Source organism: Chelonus insularis, unplaced genomic scaffold (genome assembly GCF_013357705.1).
Source record: "Chelonus insularis isolate UGA/USDA-ARS -01 unplaced genomic scaffold, ASM1335770v1 contig_381_pilon, whole genome shotgun sequence".
NCBI lineage: Eukaryota > Metazoa > Arthropoda > Insecta > Hymenoptera > Braconidae > Chelonus > Chelonus insularis.
Window position 1 is genome coordinate 1,740 of NW_023276539.1, and position 19,948 is coordinate 21,687.

At 28.9% G+C, this 19,948-nt stretch overlaps 2 protein-coding genes across 2 annotated transcripts in view; both read left to right on the forward strand.

Annotated features, from left to right (window-relative positions):
• Window positions 1–4,162: 4,162 nt before the first annotated feature.
• On the forward strand, window positions 4,163–5,259 carry LOC118067365 (E3 ubiquitin-protein ligase TRAIP-like). Its single transcript, XM_035084042.1, has 2 exons — window positions 4,163–4,438; window positions 4,510–5,259. The coding sequence occupies exons 1-2, from the start codon at window positions 4,335–4,337 to the stop codon at window positions 5,081–5,083; spliced, it is 678 nt and encodes a 225-aa protein (XP_034939933.1). The 5' UTR covers window positions 4,163–4,334; the 3' UTR covers window positions 5,084–5,259.
• Window positions 5,260–5,448: 189 nt separating this feature from the next.
• Window positions 5,449–19,948, forward strand: part of Rpn2 (Regulatory particle non-ATPase 2) — a 34,987-nt gene continuing 20,487 nt past the window's right edge. The window contains exons 1-7 of the mRNA XM_035084035.1: window positions 5,449–5,579; window positions 5,804–5,921; window positions 6,034–6,350; window positions 6,500–7,488; window positions 7,666–7,854; window positions 8,894–9,109; window positions 9,335–9,399. Coding sequence (XP_034939926.1) covers window positions 5,555–5,579; window positions 5,804–5,921; window positions 6,034–6,350; window positions 6,500–7,488; window positions 7,666–7,854; window positions 8,894–9,109; window positions 9,335–9,399 — 1,919 coding nt within the window. The 5' untranslated portion in view covers window positions 5,449–5,554. The remainder of the gene's footprint in view (window positions 5,580–5,803; window positions 5,922–6,033; window positions 6,351–6,499; window positions 7,489–7,665; window positions 7,855–8,893; window positions 9,110–9,334; window positions 9,400–19,948) is intronic.

A 19,948-nucleotide genomic window follows, 5' to 3' on the forward strand; every position in this document is an offset into this window, starting at 1 on the left:
AGTGGAAGGTTAGTAGGGATACGTGGGGCAGTGACCACTTCCCAATATTTATTGACTTTGACAAGGTAGTTGAGAAAAAGGAAGCAATCATGCTCCAAAAAGGCTTTACAATAGTAAAACTGATTGGGGGCGGTTGGTCAGGGAACTCGAATTTCGGAGTAATGAAATTAGGTCAGTTGTCCAAAACGAGGATCTCGAGATTCAGGTCAAATATACGACGTTTACAGCAATTATAGAGGACTGTGTGAATGTGGCTACACCGGGAAGGGGTGGTAGTAGGAATCTAAATACAGGGAGCAGAGTTCATAAGGAGAAAGAGCGTAGAAAAGCTGCAATTTTCTGGAATAGCGAATGTGATAAGTTGGTAAGATTACGAGTTGCTGCCTTTCTTCGTTTAAAAGAATATCCTTCGGAGGAAAATTCTTAAAATATAAACAGGCAGAGGCTAGGGCTAAGTCGGGGATCAGAAAGATAAAAAAGGACTACTTCCGGTCCTTCTTAAATAGTATCAATAAGTTTACAAGTCCGTCGTACATATGGAAGAAGCTGAAAGCTTTGAAAAAAGGTTGGAATTCGTCGCATTGCTCGAACGAGTTTAGTGAAGAGGTAGTGGAGAGGGTGAAGGTTGGGATAGACTCTCTATGCCCATCCTGGGTAGCAAGAGGGGATCCGATGTTAGAAAATGTGGAAGGGGATGTATTTCTGGATTTGCCTATCACGGTGGAAGAATTAGAGGTCGCAATTGAGAATTCGAGGACTAAATCTAGCCCGGGGTTTGGACGGGATCGATTATTTGTTGATTCAATCGTTTCCTAAAGAAGTCAGAGGGGCCCTCTTGGAGTTATACAACTCAATTTTTGCTTCGGGAATCTTCCCAAACGAATGGCGCCAGTATTCAATTTTCTTCATTCCTAAGAGTCAAGGGAACGCTGTTCGGCCAATATCGTTGGCACCTTGCTTGTTAAAAATCTTGGAAAAAATTCTGAATCTTAGAATATCATGGTGGTTGGAATTTCATAATAAGTTCCCTGAAACGCAGTTTGGATTTCGAAGAAGTAAATCATGTTTGGATAATTTAGCTATACTGAACGCGGAGATTTTGAGAGCTTTTGACAAGAAGCAGTGTGTTGGTGCTCTTTTTTTGGACATTCGAAGCGCATATGATAATGTGCTCGGAGATGTGTTACTTAGTAGACTAATTAGTGTAGGATGGCCTAAATTAATTTTGAAATTTGTGCATAACTTAGTGTCGGAGAGGGTAATATCAGTCAAATACGACACAATAGACTGTCATAGAAAAGTCTTCAGAGGGTTACCTCAGGGGTAGCGTACTGAGCCCAGTTTTGTACTCAGTTTACATGATGTCTTTAGAGTCTTGGATTGTGGAGGATTGCAAAATTCTTCAATTTGCAGATGATGTATGTATTTATGCAGTTGATAAAGATCCAAAAAAAGTGTTAAAAGCTGTATCGGAGTCGGTACATAAGATTATTCCTTTTTTAAATGACAGTGGACTTGAGTTGGCTCCAGAAAAGTGCCAGTTGATTGTTTTTAGCTCCGATCCTAAAATCGCGACTAAGTCTTGGTGTATAAAAATAAATAGAGAAAGAATTTGGTCTCAGCAAGTAATTAAATTTCTGGGCATTCTGTTTCACAGCTCGCTAAAATGGGATCACCAAGTCCAAGCTATTAGGTCAAAGTGCATTAATCCTATGGCAATTATAAACTATTTAAGGTTGACATGGACTGGGGCTGATCCTCCAACGTTGATTAAGGTGTATAAAAGCCTAGTTAGGTCCAGAATTGAATATGGTGCATTTCTGTTTGTGTGTCGCTCAAGAAATCCCTTCTGAAAGTATTAGATAGAATCCAAAACAAAGCGTTGAGGTTAGCAATGGGGTATAGAAACTCAACTCCGCTGAATGTGATAGCTGCTGAGTCTAAAGAACCACCTTTGGAGTTTAGATTTAGGTATATGACTCATAATTTTCTAACTCGTTGTTTCTCAAACTCAAACCATAAAGTTATTGCTATCCTCAGTGAAATATCCGAACTCAGAGAGTGTCCTACCATGGTCTTTAGTACTGAAACTCCAGGGTTAGTACGTTGTTTTCAGGAAATAGAACCAATAAGTCATCTGATCTCTAGTGATTCACGCCCTAACTGCTTTAAGTTTCCATTTCAATCGATGTTCGTTCCAGCCAAGGTACATGGGAAGAAGGAAAAGAAATTCAGGAAATTCATAAGTCCAAGCCTCTAAGTGTTGAAAGATCTTTTTGGAATTTATTCCGTGAAGAGTTTCGTGATGCCGTAGTAATTTTTACAGATGGTTCAAAGACGATAGGTAAAGAATTTGTAGGGTTCGCCTACTTAGAAGTCGCCACAAGCAGTGTGAGCCTGAACAGAACGGTTAAGTACGCTTCAATTTTCTCTGCTGAGGCCATGGCGATAATTGCAGCCTTGAAAAAATTTGCTAACACGGATTTAAATAAACTGGTTATATTTTCGGATTCTTTAAGTGTCCTGAAGGCGTTGGCCTCCATTAGATCCGCGGGTAAATTGAACGTGCTGATCGTGTGAAATTAAACATTTAGTGTACAGTCTACAGGTAACTGGTAGGGTAGTAAAGTTTTTCTGGATTCCTGCACATGTAGGGATTTCTTATAATGAAAAAGTGGACTCAGCTGCGAAAGATAGCGTTATGAAGGGTCGCGACTCCCAGATTCTGCTCCCAAGCTCCGACTTCAAAGCCTTTTGGAAGGGAAAAATGCATAATGACTTTGTTAACTGGTGTAAATGTGAAGGGTTAAATAAAGGAAGATTCTACCACGAGAATTACTATTCAGAGAGCGCACTCCCATGGTTCGGTAAGTTCAATTTAGCTAGGAAACCTCTGGTCTCCATTAATAGACTTAGATGCAATCTCTCTAGTCTTAAAGAAAGTCTTGCTAGATTTAATATCATTCGATCTGCTATTTGTGAATGTGGCGAAGCCGAGGAAACAGCAAACCATGTTTTCTTTCAGTGTAGTAAGTACGAGGATATACGAGCATTGTTTTGCAAAGATTTAAGGAAACAAAAATCCTTTCCTCCGTACTGCATTGAATCTATGTTACATAGTATGGACCGAGGAGTCATCTTTGCGGTGGCCAGGTTTCTGAACAGTATTGAGTTAAGTATTTAAAGATAAAGAGGTCTATTTTTTAAGGTAATCTGTAGAAACAGGAAGCAAAAGTGTCTATACAGTTATAGGTGTTACATTGAATAAGTTAAAAAGGAAAAAAAAGAAAAATGTATATTTGTTTGTCGTTTATTTTTATTTTCAGTTTTTGTTTTGTTTCTGGTTCAATCATATATAAAAAATGTTATATAATATTGGAAAAATTGTTATAGAAGGTGTTAAAGAAAAATTAAATCTAATTAAAGCTAAAACTTAATGTTAAGACCAAGTTAAGGATATTGCTGTACTGTGATAAAATGGTTAAAATAAGTACAAAGCTTTTGTAAATCGCGCCAGGAAATTTAGTATAGACCATACACTGTATAGTTCTAAGTAGCAATAGTCTGTTTTTAGGATGTAAGTATTCTTTGTAACATGGTTGGTTATCTGGGCTGAGCTTGGACTCGTGATTGCCCCTACCTTTGTATCTCTTCCTTTTTTTCCAATAAAATCGTCTTTGATGTTTCTGCTTTACTTACATTTTTTATATTTAACTCTTTCATTACATTAATTATACCGATAATAATATTTATATTTACAAATTTATAAAATAATAAAGCTATTGAAAAAATTATTAGATCTTCATTTAACAATCAATCACATTTTTTAACATGATTATTTTTATATATATATATATTTGAGAATAAATTTTATTATACTTTTAATTATTATTCTACTAATATTAATAACGATTAACAGATGTGTCTGATGTTTCTCTAAATTTAAATTGTGTACGAAAATTGTCAATGATAAAACAGAAATGATTGTTACCTTTGGAATAATATTTTCGATTTACCGACTTTCTACAGTAGATAATTTACCGATAAATAAATTTCGATGATAATACAGATACTATTGATATCATCATCAATTGAAATTGAAATAAAAAAAATGATTCTTGTTTACAAGAAATATAAATTATTGCCAATAATAATATTTTGAGACATAAACCGTTTAGAAGCAGCTAACGAAAATTCGTTATTACCACTGTGGATGCCAAAATAGACGCCATAAGTACTTGTAGTATTAATCAAGTGATCATTACAGTTTTGCAAAAAGTATTAAACAGTTCTATTTAATAATATATAATTATTACGAATAGTTGCGATTAAAAATGGCATTGTGTAGCATTTGTTTATCGTCAATAACATCTGGTCAAATAGATGCTACCGAGTGTGGACATGTTTTTCACCACCAATGTCTTCATACCTGGTATGAGTAAGTATTATGAATGTTCTGGAATGTATTATATTTTTTGCAGACATATTATTTAATTTATTGTTTTACAGCAAAAACCAGAACCATACTACTTGTCCTAGTTGTCGGCACAAAATTTATTGGTCTTCTATAAAGCGTCTTCATCTAGATTTTGGCGAGGACATGACACCAAATAATTCGATAGTAGAAGATCTGCATCAAAATGTAATCAGCATGAGCGCCAGGTTGAAAGACATAGAGCAAAAATTAGCATCTACTGAAAAGAATTATAATACGTCGTTGAAAACAATGAAAATATATCAAGAGCATGTAACTAAATTGAATCAAGAGAACGCCGAATTGAAAGCTACCACTAAATTGTTAAAAGAACAACTAACCCAGCAAAGTGCAATCAGCATGAGCGCCAAGCTAAGAGAAGTCGAGCAAAAATTAACATCTACCGAAAAAAAGGTTCATACATTGTTGAAAACAAAGGAAGTATATCAAGAGCGTGCAGCCAAATCGAAACAAGAGATCATTGAATTGAAAGCTACCATTAAAAATTTGAATAAACAACTAACTCAGGAAATTAAACATCGAAAATTTTATGAAAATGAATGTCTTGCATTAACAGCGCAAGTAAATGAATTAGAAAATGATTGGTAGAGTTTATTGAATTTAATTTTTTAAAATGGTACAAAAATATTTTTAATATATTAAACAAAATAATTAGACTCATTTTTTACTTTTATCAGTAATTTTATTTTTATAAACTGAATTATGTAATTTTTTAAATGTATTTTATTCTATTATAATTGGCTGGAACCAATGCTTATTTAACTACAAGTAAAAATAAAATAAATTAAATTAATTTTCTGGTGTTTAGTTTATTTTTAACAGTAAAGAATTATAAATAATATATATACATTTGAATTAAAGTAAATAAATAAAATTTTCCATAAAATAAAGAATTCCAAAATACAACGGTTCATCGAGATATAGTAGGTGGCGCTACCGTCAGAGTGCGCAGTAGTCTTTACTGGAACGAAGCTGTCAGAGTGAGAGTCGGTGAATTTTGTTTTTCACCTGAATATAATTGCACGTTTTCTTGTTAATAAAGACTGAAAGTGCATTGCAATGAAGATGAATATAACATCAGCAGGTGATTGATTATTAATTCACTATAAATAATCCTTTCAATCATCATTAATTTATGTATTGTCAGTTTTGGAGCATGAGTTGCAATTCGTGCGGTCCATAACCTCAATCTACAATCCATTTCTGACAATAATAACTCATGTTCATGTTTTATTGAGCATCAACAAGTAAAAAATTATCAAGCATAATAAACCACTATTAAAATTCAATTGTTTTATTTCATTTTAGCTGGGATTATTTCCCTATTGGAAGAACCAATGCCTGAGCTGAAAGTCTTTGCTTTGCAAAAGCTAGACATGATTGTGGATGAATTTTGGCCAGAAATTTCTGAAGCTATTGAAAAAATGTAATTATTTATTTATATTTATAAAATTACAATTTTTTTTTAACTTTAGATATTGAAAATAATTTTCTTTAAAATAATTAAATGATTATGATATATTCATTTACTTGAACAGAGAAATTCTCCATGAAGACAAAAGCTTCAGTCAACATGAATTAGCAGCCTTAGTAGCAAGCAAAGTTTACTATCATCTTGGTAGTTTTGAAGATTCCTTAACTTATGCTTTAGAAGCTGGTGAATTATTTGATGTTAATGCTCGTAATGAATATGTTGATACAATAATTGCTAAATGTATTGATCATTACACCCAATTACGAGTACTAGAAGCTGAAGGAGATTTACCATCTGACAATATTGATCCTTGTCTTGAAGGTATTGTTAATAGAATGTTCCAGCGATGCTTGGATGATTCTCAGTATCGTCAAGCTCTAGGTAAGAACCTGATAATGATACTATTAAATTAATCATGCAGAAAATTCAGATAATCATATATTATTATAGATTAATATTGTTATTTCAAGTATTTCAATATTTACTTGTAAATGAAAGATTAACAATAAACTAATAAATTGTTTTGACAGGTCTTGCATTGGAAACTCGTCGAATGGACATTTTCGAAGCAGCAATAATGCAATCCGATGACGTAGCTGGAATGCTATTATATGCTTTTCAAGTTGCAATGAGCTTAATCCAAAATCGTGGTTTCCGGAATACTGTTCTTCGTTGTTTAGTTCGACTATATCGTGATCTGGGAACTCCAGACTACGTGAATATGTGTCAATGTTTAATTTTCCTTGATGATCCACTTGCAGTTGCTGAATTGCTCGATAGATTGAGCAAAGGATCACAAGATAATGTACTAATGGCATACCAAATTGCTTTTGATTTATACGAATCAGCAACGCAGCAGTTTTTGGGTCGTGTTCTCCAAGCTTTGCGTGCTACAGCTCCAATTCCAAGTGCTTTGATCGTAAAACCAATCGTGAAACCAACAAAAGCTAGTACTTCTGAACCTAGTGAATCAACGTCTTCTACTGAAACAGATAATTTGATAACTGAAGAAAAATCAGAAAGGAGTGTAGAAAGTTTAACAAAAGAAGAAAGAGAGCAGCAAGAAAGAGTTGATGCTTTATCGAGCATCCTTGGAGGAGAAGTTTCAATTGACCTTCATCTTCAATTTCTCATTAGGAGCAACCACACGGACATGTTGATTCTCAAAAACACCAAAGACGCTATTAGAGTGTCCATTTGTCACACTGCCACGGTTATAGCAAACGCTTTTATGCATTCTGGAACCACCAGCGATCAGTTTCTGAGAGACAACTTAGAGTGGTTAGCCAGAGCTACTAACTGGGCAAAATTAACAGCAACCGCGTCATTAGGAGTAATTCATCGAGGACATGAACAAGAAGCTTTAGCTTTGATGCAGTCTTACTTACCAAGAGATACTGGTGCTGGTGCTGGATATTCAGAAGGTGGTGGGCTATATGCTTTAGGTCTCATTCATGCTAATCATGGTGCAACGATTACCGATTATTTACTTGGGCAGCTGAAAGATGCACAAAATGAGGTGGGTAATTGATAAAATTATTATTAAGGAAAATTGAAGTACATTTCATTTATTTGCATCTAAAATTTTAATTGCAAGTTTTAAAAAGCTAAAAAAAACTTCCAAAGGATAATTAAATTATTGAATTCCACTATTCTTCGATGAACGAAATTAATTTTCTTGAATTTATTTCTAAAGATGGTCCGACATGGAGGGTGTCTTGGATTGGGTTTAGCAGCAATGGGATCACACAGACAAGACGTATACGAACAATTGAAATTCAATTTGTACCAAGATGACGCAGTGACAGGTGAAGCAGCTGGTATATCTATGGGGATGGTAATGCTTGGTTCCAAATCAACTCAAGCTATTGAAGACATGGTCACGGTAAATTCAATAACTTTTTTAATATTTTATATTTCAAAAACCATTCTTTTAGTTTAAAAAAAAAACACAGTGATATTACTTTAATTCTTGAAGATGAACTCTTAGACCTCCATATTACGTCCAAGCCATTAAGTTTTATTAAAAATTTTTATAAAAAAAATTTCATCAGATTTTTCAATAACTATAAGATGAAAATATAAAAGAATATAAGAAATACTATCTAGAAAGGAGTCAAATTATCAAATACGTGAATGTTCGTGTCGTATTGATAAATTGGAACTTTTTGCATCTGGCAGAGGTTTGATTGAACTCTTTAATACTTGGTTCGTATTCATTTGCCTTTGGTGCTAAAGGAGTGGTCGAAAGAAAAAAATGAAAAAAGAAGAAATAATAAGCGAACAAAAAAAATAAAAGAATTAATCCACGAATATTTACGCATAATCCATTTGAAAGTAGCGAGTATCTTAATCTCTTTATTCTATTTTCATCTCTTTCAATTCTCTTGCCTCTCTTTTAAGCAAGTTTCTCCATTCAACGATAAAATTCAATCAGTCTCTGATATAAAAAATTCTTTAATCGTAGTAATGCAGCAGGTTGCTCGATTCATTGAAAAGTAAAGCCCACCAAAGAAACGTAGTAGAAGTTACCGTTGCATTGCGACTATTTTTCTTGACAATAAAACGAGAGGAAAATCAAATGTGCGTAAAAAGTCGTGAGGAGAAAGAAAAATGGAATAAAACTAATAATGATCATAATAATAAAATTCAATTTTTTATGACCATTTCATAAGTACCTTATTACAGTTCTTTGTTACATGGGATTTAAATGTATGTGCTTTATTGCTAGTCTCTAAAGCACTTATAAACCATTATATTAATTTTTATATATCTTTTATCAAATAAAAATAATATTAAACGTATTACATGTAATAAAATTTATTTTTTATAGCTAATAATACAATTATTAAATATATTTTATTTTATTTAAAAGATATTTAATTAAATGTGATTTTTTATAAATTTCTTTATTTATATTTCAGTATGCTCAACAAACTCAGCATGAAAAGATACTACGGGGATTGGCCGTTGGAATTGCGTTTACAATGTACGGACGTCTGGAAGAAGCTGATCCTCTCGTCGATTCTCTATGTGCTGACAAGGATCCAATCTTGAGAAGAAGTGGAATGTACACTATTGCTATGGCTTACTGCGGAACTGGCAATAATCAAGCGATTCGCAAGCTTCTTCATGTTGCTGTGAGTTCAATATTTACTCTTAGATTCTCGACACTTTTCTTCTATTTACTATAATCTAGAGTAAAAAATCTAAATGAAACAATCCAAAAAGTAATATTTTAAATAAATATAGGAAATTCAATGATTTCATTTACATTAAATGGACTTTGAGCTGGAAGTGTTTATAACTTTTATTATAAATATAATAACAAATGTTAGACAATTACTAATATTTCAATTTTTCAGGTGTCTGATGTAAATGATGACGTTCGTCGTGCTGCAGTTACAGGACTAGGTTTTCTGCTGTTCCGGTGAGTGAAAAAAAATATTTCATTTTTTTTGCAAAAATTTTATCATCGTTTTCTGATTTTAATTAAAATACTGACTGTTTCGTGGGCGTATTGACGTCGGTTTCGAAAGTTAGTTATTTGCTTAAATTCACTTGGAAACATTCTTGTTTATCGGGTGGATATCTTCAAAGTCCTTTGAGATATTTAATTGAAAAACTTTGTTACTCAGACTCGATGCATCCGTAATGAAACGTAAGATTCGTGGAAGATTAAAGATCGTTTGAATTTTCATAACGATTGTTCAACTTTCCACATTAAAAATGATCAAACGACGATCTTTAGTTTTTGTTTCTTTTCATAGAAACATCAATAATCTATCTATATTTAATGATACTTATAAATAATTCTTAATTTAATTATCCGTAAAATTGATCCTGATTAATTTAAATAGCAATTCTATATAAAGTTTGGTAATTGTGTTTTTATTATGCTTATTAATTATGCAGTAATAATGTGTCAAAGTTTCCATGCATAATCCAAAAATTAATAGTTTAGCTGTTATTAATGAGAAGTTAAATAATTATTTCCACTAGAATATGTATTATGGCTATTATTCTTATCAAGTTTTATAAATAATTAGTAAATTTGGCATCATTATTATTTCTACAAAGTATTTATTGAAAAAGCTTTTTAATTATTAACAACAATTTAATCATAATTTAAAACAATTTTAAAAATATCCTGTATACTTTTTTATAATAATATAAAAAATATTTTCAATCAAAAACAGGATATTAAAGAAATTTAAACAAAATTTAATTTAAAAAAAAAGACATGATAAAGGTGGTAATTACATTTGCAATGAAAAATGATGGAAATTCTCTATTGGGTTAAATTTTGAACATGATAAATAACTACGTTGTTTTTTAGATAATATTAAAAAATGTATTATCTCTCTTCTGGGAATATAAGTCATCTATTTATTTGCTCTACACCGTAGTTGAATTTTTAAACGAATCTCTCGAATCCAGAGACTCTGGGAATTTTACCGCAGTAATCTCCATCGTCTAACAAGTCGGTATGGCCTTGATTCTAATGAGATAAGGATTTATAAGATTTATCTAGCCGAGTTTTAATCAATGCTTTAATTGAGGGATGAATGTAAACTAGGGATCTATTTAAATCGTCAGCGAACGCCAACGGCCAAATGTAATCTACCTTTCGTGACTAGACTTCCTCAATTTCGTGACTTAAACCATCTATAGAAAATTACCTGCATTTCGGACAAATTATGTGTAGAATTCAATTCGTGTAATTATCCATATACTTGGCTTCATTTATTGTTACTTTGCAGTTTTTATGCTGCAGAATTACTTCGATAAAGCTCTTCTTGAAGCTTTAATGTGATGATTAAGACCAAGAGACTTCTTGGATCCATCATTTCAGATGATTTAAGAATGAAGTATTTTCTTATTAATTATTGCAGTAATATGCAAATAATTTTATTTAATTAATTATTCCTAGGAATTATCCTATTATTTCTGAAGCTTTTTTTATAACATTAATGTTTACTTAGTCATAATAAAACAAAAATACATTTCTGTTTGCTTGTTTATGATGATTCTTACTCCATTTTTTTTTCTCTATTCTCTTTGTTGATGAATAAAGTTAGATTTGTTGATTATTATGAATTTCCTTGAATGATAAGATTGTTTGTTTTTAACCCCTCACTTCTTATAATTAGTTATATCAACTTTATTGTTTGCTTAACTAATTCAGAACTCAATTCCCAACAAACTGTATTTAGTTTGAGGTGAATACTATATAGATTCAATAAAAAGTCTAGACAATTGGTGTATATTGATTATTATTTTTTTTTCTTGATATTGTCTCTCAACTCATCTGTTTTTTCTTTGTTTTCAGATTAATTTTTTTGCTTTGATTATTCAACACGTGTTACAAAAATGCTTTCATCATTTTCTTATCTTATTTATTTGATATGTATCTAATAATACACATCAATGTTTCTGATCATTTTGATGAATTATGGAGGCTTATTTTAAATACTTTTATTTATTAATAATCTATTCATTTTATTGAAATGTGTTGCTTCTATTGGAATAAAAAAAGAATTATTTTCCTTTGGAAATATTTGTTGCATACATAGCATTCATATATATTCATATTAAATAGATTTTTTGAAAAGCTCAAGCAAACGGAAAATTCGCATTTAATAACGTACTACTCGCCTCTTTTTCTGCCTTGTGATTAAATGAAAAATTTCACAAGAAACAGCATGAATGTAAATTCATTGCTTTCCTCTCTTACTCCTTCCAACATCGTCAGTTTCTTTTTCATATAAAATATCTAGATATGGAGAACGTTTGAGTGGCCACCCACGAATCTAAAAAGAAAATTGAATTCATATGAGGGTCTTTTATTGGTTTGAAGAAGGAAAAAAAAACGAAAAGTTTAGATCAACAATAATTTATAGGACCATTTTTTTTTTAGGATTCTAACATTCTTTTCCTTTTATTTTTTTAAATCCTCTTTAAAACTTTTTTATATTTCTCATTAATCAAAAAAAAATTTTCTCAACATTTTTCTTAATCTTTTGATACTTATGTTTATCCTAGAAGACTAGAATGTGGATTTGTACATGATATAAAAGCTTTTATGATCAAATGTTTATCGTTAATATTTTGTTTATGGCTGAATCAGTTGCATAAATTGGAATTTGCATTTTTGATAAACATAATTAAAATAGTTAATGAATCAACAAAAATTTGCAAGTTAAGGAAATAAAGTTAATCCAATTTTATTAAAAAGTGTTTTGAAAAGAGAATGCATCATTCAGCATGTATTTATAAATTTCAATGATTGATGTTTCCATTCAATTTATGTCTAAATATTAGATTGATGATGAATATATGTCTGTTGGCATTAATTAGAAAGAATAAAAATAGCATGTTTTAATAACATAAATTTTTATCGTTGAATTTATAATTCTCTACAAAAATGTAATATAATATAATAACAATTTTAATGAATAAAGTTCGGAAAATCTATTGAAAAGTGTAACTGTTAAAATAGAAAGGAATTTTATACTGTAATTGAATTTTATTAAATTTTCTTTGTCACTAGAAATGTGAAAAAATACACTTTAAATTTTTTCATCAACTTGTATTTTACGTTGCTTTTTTTTCCGTTATTTAATTTATTTGAAGGCATTCGATATATCTGAATATTTTTTCCTTTCAATGTCACAATAGAAAATTTTTCTCGTCCAGATTTTTGTTACATATGGAATAGACAGCTGGTGTGTATATTCTAGGTGTGACAATTCATGTGTAAGAATAGCTCAAAAATTTTGTTGTAGTTGAAAATTCTTTTGAAATTCAAGACTAAATGTTATGGAAATATAAACTAGGAATAAAGAATAAAGAGAAATGTCAACAAAAACTTTTCATTGAAGAACAAAAAAAAAAGATTATCAAAGAAAATAGAAAAAAGGTAGGAGTAAAGAAAAAATGATATTTGTTTTAAACTTGGTCGGGTCAGCAATTGTAAAGGCAATCGATACTGCTTGAATAATGAACTTAGAGACAATGTTCACGCAAAATCGAAGCTAGCAAATCTATTTACTGACCACTATATAGATCAAATGGCTCAGTTATCAATAATTTATAACTTAATTAGAAACAGTTTAATTTCTTGTTTAAGCTCAAACTTGTACAAGTTTAATCAATACCTTTTATCATAAATTATTGCTGATTAGAGATTATTTGTGATACACAACTTCCTTGAGAACTTGGCCAAAATAAGCTACAACAAGTTTTATTCTTTAGTTTTGATAACTGTTCATATTGGAATTAATTATTCATCTTTCAGATATATCATTCTTTTTTAAAAAAAAGTCTCTTAAAAGGTATTATTGATTGACTGAAATGTGTAAAGTATAAATAAATATTAAAAACATTTTTTTTCAAGTGAGCTTTGATCAGCAAGTCTACTCATGTTTTATGGTGATAAATCATTGCTAGTTCAACAGAACAAATATTGACCAAATTGAGAGCAAAACTGAAGAAATAAAGCACTAAAGTGGATCTCTTATGTCCACTTTCTCTCAAACTTGAGTCTCAGATAGCACAGTTTAGTAAAAATTCTTGAATTTTTTTTCAATTGTGCTTCGATTGAGCAAAGTGATTCCATGAGATGTCTTACCTCGAACAAATCTCATATACTATTTCCCTCCTCATGAAAGTCTAAGAATTATTTGCTTTTTTTAAAATCATTGCTCTCAAAAGACTTTCAATGAAGGAACAATAGTTTATAATTTAATTCTTTGCAAAAAATGATTCAAAAAAGAATATAAATGATTTCATTATAATTAAATATACTTAACATCATCATGATATTCTATCTTCTCATCTTATCATATTTGTTATCAAACAGCCAAGTATTTCTATTTCTTTGAAGATATCTCATCTTGATATCTTCATTTATATCATCATATCATGAATTCAATATGTGACTTCTTCCTAAAATATACGAGACAGCATACAAGATATTTATGCCAAGATTTTCTAGATGTATACAAAATAGATACTTTTGTCAAGTTCAAAGAAAGTCAATTTCATTTTCCTCATGTTATTCCTTTCACTTATATTTCCATCATCCTTTTATACACCCGTTTATCTTATTTTCTTTTAATTTATATTTCTGTCATATTTCATTTAAATTTATCAGCATTTTAGTCATCGTTTTTTCTTCTCTATGTAAATAATTCTGGTGGACATACAAAATTACACTTTCTTACGCTAGTGTAAATGTGCCTCTTGAGTTTGTTTGAATATGTTTTATTACAACAAACCATTAAATTTCAATCTCTGTTATAGACATTCTAAAGTTTATGTCAAATAGTAGATATTGCAGTTTCAACTTGTTAAATGTTGTTCGCTTGTCTCTCTGTGGTGAATGATATCTAAAGTGGATCTGTTTGTTGCTGTTTCCGTTATTTTCTCATCATGCGGGGGACTTCTGGCATTTCGTCTGTGTGTTTACATCAGAGATAGAATATGATTATTTTAGTCACATGAGAAATATTATTTTTTTCTTTGCGATGATATTTTTTTATTATTAATAAGAGAGAAATTCTTTATAAAAAATTCATACATATTCATGCATCTACAAAACACTTTCCATTTGGACAAAAAATAGAGAGATTTTTCAAACATGATAAAAATATTTCACGTAAGCTTTGAAAGCTTAAAAATGAATCCGATAATTTATCAGAATTATCAATGGATTTCTTTATAATAAAAATAATAATTTCAACTAGAAATGGATTTTATGAATTAAGAGATTATTAAAAAAAAAAAGAGCAAATGTAATTATTATTACATGTGATTTAATGTTCATTGCCGGTACCGAGAGGATGAAGAAAAAAATATGGAAGGAAAAAGGTTAAATAGGCAAAAAGTGTTTTAAACATGAGGATTTAAGCGTTAAATTCAAGTGAAAATGAAAGATGGGTAGAAGTAGGGTTATTTACTTCAGTAGACTGAATCTCGCAGCTTTTATGGCGATTAAAGTAGATGGAAGCTATTAACGAGGTAATTTCTAATCAGTTGTAATTAAAGAGATACTCTACCACTTTTAGTATACAGACGACGCAGAGAAAGAGCAGCTGATGCTTGGAGCATTTAATCAAAGACTTCAAGAGATGAGAAAAGTCGTTGCTAATCTCTCTTCAACTTTATTGAAGTATGAACTATTAATTGCACAATAAATGCTAAATTACTCATCTAATTAGCTTTTTTAATTATACTTCAAATTAATTATTAGTTACTACTATTTATTTTATCGAAAGTTTATTATTATTTTTTGTTACTTTTTATGAAAATTATACTTCAATTGTTTCTTTGACGAAGGGAAAAAAATGTTGACATAAAATTGTTTTGAAATAAAAATATTCTATTTAGTGACAAATACTTCTGTAGATCTGATTTATGATGACGTGATCAAAGGGAAATAAAAATAATGAGATGGACAAATGTGACAGATAATGGGCATTTTAAAATAATGAAAAAGTGTTAAATAATTTATTTATGAAAAAAAGAAAATTTTTTCAGAGCATAATTAATTGAATAAATAATGAAATATTGTTTTTAATATTTTTTGATGCATGAAAGAGGAAATGAAAAATTTCAACTAAAGTGACAGGAAATTTTATTGATATTTTATTTAACAATTCATAGTTGAGATGAAAAGCTGTAGAATATATTTTTATCTGTAAAATAATAATAATATTTTATTCATGTCTATACAAATGTGAGTATGCATCAAAAAAATTGACTTTCTAAATAAAAGTTTTATATTCTTATAACTAGATTTTTGACGTTTCAAATAGAAATGTTAAAATAAAAAATACATTATTTTTTATTCATACATGAACTCTCGAATATGATATTCTGTCACAATATTCAAGAATAAATATTCAAATAACGTGTCATACATTTGCACAATACTATAATATAAACAATTAACAATGGCTGTAATTTATTTAATGATCATCACTATGATTATATTTGCTAAATATGTCTAAAATATATTTTTTTTAATCTAGGTTTTATTAAAAAAAAAAATTGATTTTCTTTCTGATTAAACGATTTTTTTTTCTATTAATTATGATGATAATGAAACTTAAAATATTATTCTCGGATATTTCTTTAACATTCAGTCATAATAATACTATTATTGTCCTTATTAGTGTAATGCTGAGGAACAATTGTAATATTTAAGGGTCTATTGAGTTTTGTTTGGAAAATTCATAGTAATGGATAAAAAGAACAATACATTTATGCAGAGTTGTCTGAAGAAATTTTCCTCAACCTCCTCTCTGGCTTTTGTATGGTGAATCGTGTAGTAGAGAATTCTTTACATGTCAGACATGGCATTGAATATTACATAACTGTTTGTGAAATTCCAGTCTTTCATCAAGTTTTGAATAAACTACAAAATTATGCCTCAATCTTACTTAATGTAAACAATCTCTTAATGATATTTATAAGTCGTTGAGGGTAAGCTCATTATTCTCTTGATATCTTAAAGAGACAAGGAGGAAGACAAATTTTTAATATTATTCTTGTCGTCTTTAAATATTTATTCGCTATAATTTTTTGTTATTCAATAATAATCAGATTATTATAAGGGGTAAATAAAATGATAATATGGAATCAATCAATACAAATAAAAAAGGGTGGTTATTAATATTTAATTTTTTTTTTAAAAAGAAAAGCTGTTCTATCATGAATGAATTTTTTTTAATCAATATATTATAAAATTTGTATTTGATATAATTCAAGTCAATTCATTTCATTCCATAGAATTTTTATTGAATTAAAATAGATCTGTCATCAAGATTGAAATGAAATAAAATTTAAAAATATGTAATATTTATTGAATTGATCGTATATTTGTTCACTGAAGTGTTATAATATTTGTGATTTACGTTTTTATACATTAATAAATTTATTCGATATAAATTCATCAGTTATCAACATCGAAGAAAACCTGAATGAGGTTTGCGAAGCCACAAGTTTGTCTTATATTTCTTGAGAATCAGTATAACTTGTAGAAACTCTAGGAAATTCTCTCAAGTTCTACAGAATGATCGTACATATTTGATTCTCAATAAAATGACATTGAAAAACACATGTGGAAATAGTTTCAAGCTTTCCTTAGTTTCTTATAAAATGGATTTATCGTTCAATTTTTCTAGTATTTCCAAATCAATTGCTTCTTTTACAATAAATATTGAAAATAAAATTCTTATTTTTATTTTGACTCACAGAATTATATCAAGTTAACTTTTGAACAGGAGATATCCTACAAGTGATATTTGTTGACTTCTGTTTATTCTAATGCACCTATCAGAGGAAATTATATTTTATATCTATTTAACTAAAATGAGTTGGAAACGTTTTATTGCTGTAATTTCTAGAAAAGCATTCATCTAACTTACTTGGACGCTGATTAAATTCAATGAAGACATTGCCTAAAGTGACTATGATAATTGGACCATGTACCTTGTAAGCTGTGACAAATGTGTTCATCACTGAAGAAAGATATTCTTGGATCAAGAATAATTTCATTATTAATCATAATATTATTAAATAGACTAATAATAATTGTACAACATGATACGAATGAAAACAGTATAAAATCAGAATGGATCCAGGATGGATCAGCGTATTTCTGTCATCTTCATTGCCTTCATCCTGCTATCATTCAGCTCCATTTTATTCTTATTCTGTTTCCAATCGTGTCATATAGTCCAAGTATTATTGATTTATTTGAGAATATCATGATTAACAATGAAATTATTCATGATCCAAGAATGTGATTTGGTCAGTGAAGTTATTAGCTAGTAATGTCTGAATACAGAATCGTAACTGGATGATGACTTCATGTCAGTCCCAATCATGGGCTTCTTGTATTTATGTTGATTATTTTATAGTGTTTTTTATTCCTATATAAAGAACACATAATTACATTTATTTATTTATCAAATAATTAGATAATTATTAAAAACATCAAAGTTCTTCATCAAAGCATAAATGTTTTTTAATTAAAAAGTAAAACTAATTGAGCAAGAACAAGTTTATGAACAAAAATCAAGACATTGACATCATTTCTAACAATATAGCCATATTTTCATTATTAAAGTTTCCATGCCAAGAAAGAAAAATCTATAAATTTTTGAAATGGCTCTTATTACTGGTTGTTAGATGAAGGATTTTATAATGGTTTAAATGATAGTTTAACGATGTGCCTTTATGGCAACAGGATCAGAATTCTAGAAGCTATAAATAGCATTGATAGCTCACTAAAAAGTTCAATAGACTCTTGGCAAATAGTGTTGAGAATTTTAGTGAAGACATGATAGATTCATGATGTAATATATCATTTTCCGATCATCAAAGTCTTTATAAAATTTATTATCATCCATTTAATAAAATAATATCAAACTTTCAACAAAATTTAAAAAGAAAAGCTTCTTAGCATTAATAATAATAATTTAGTTGAAATAAAATTGTTGAGGTCGTTATTAAAAAAATTTTCATCGAGACATGAACATAAAGGTGACTTTTAATTGCTCTTATATATATATATATATATATATATTTAGTTATACATTCCCTTCAATTAGTGTATTTTATTTCTGAAAAAGTTAACTCTCTGCAAATGTATTTATGTGCTTGTATGCTTAAAATGAGCAAAATTCTAATTATATCCATTTTCTAGTTCACTTATATTGAAATTATAATTCTAGTGTGGTTGAGTAAAATAAACTTGCAGTTTAAATAATTTTCAAAATCAAATCTGAAGCTTTATTTGGATAAACGCAACAATTCAACATCTTCACTAATTATTAATTGATTCAAAACTCATTTCAATATTCACATGAATTGTTGATTGGTTTTGTAAAGCTACATAAACAAACTTCAATTATATCCCTTTTATTTATTTAATCATAAAAATTAGTTAAATATTAATTACTTTCAATTTCAACAATATTTTCTTGTCAATTTAAAATTTTTTTATTAATATTGAAAATTATTTCAAGATAAATATTAGTTGGATGTCTATTTATAAATATTAAATAAATCATAAATTATCTGTTTAACTCACAAATATGCAAACTACTTGTAATAATTATTCACAAGTAATTCAATCGTATGGCTGAAAGTTTAAAGTTTGAAATAATATTCAGAAACTTTCGAATGATTTTATTATAACAATTATTATTATGATTCTATTAAATCGAATAATTATTAAAAGATGTAAGTGAACTTGTTATTGAACTAAATGTAACGAAAACTAATTTATGATACTCAACATGAATTAATTAACGAGATGTAAATAATTTTGAAAATATAAATCCTCGATAGATGAATTACTGTTGATTCGAATCAACAAGTACGTAATAGTATTTAAAATAATTAAAAAATAATTGATGTAAAGTAAGATTTAATTATTTAGTTAACTTGGGAAATGTTTAAAGATAAAATTGAAAACTGTGTAGGTGGTTTTGATTTATTATAACTCCAAATATTAATAAAATAATCAAATAAAAAGATTTTAAATTTAAAAAAATTACATTTAAAAAAATAATAAAACTAGAAAATGTGGGAATAAATTTTAATACTACTGTCTGACTTAACTGTGGTTATATCACTTCGTAATATGATTTTCCAGATAGACTTTATGGGTTTTGAAATAATTTAATTTAATAAAATAATTTGAATAAATAAAAAAAAAATTATAACATCAAAGTTTAGTTTGAATAATTAATTTTTTTTACATAATTGCGATCAAAGTAGATTATGTTATATTATGTATTAAAAAATTTTTTTTCGTTTTTGTGAAGTAAATTTTTGTTTCTTCATTAAAATTATCAACACTTTTTAATTATATTTCTTCGAAAAAATGAAAAATAATTTTCGAGCTTAATCATTATAAGACAATTAAATTTTTATGCTCATTATAAATAATAAATTCCATG

Excerpts from the sequence above, each read along its gene's own strand:
- LOC118067365 (XM_035084042.1), top strand. The coding sequence starts at position 4,335 with ATGGCATTGTGTAGCATTTGTTTATCGTCAATAACATCTGGTCAAATA. Across the intron at positions 4,439-4,509 it reads TGTCTTCATACCTGGTATGA|CAAAAACCAGAACCATACTA; the intron begins GTAAGTATTATG and ends ATTGTTTTACAG.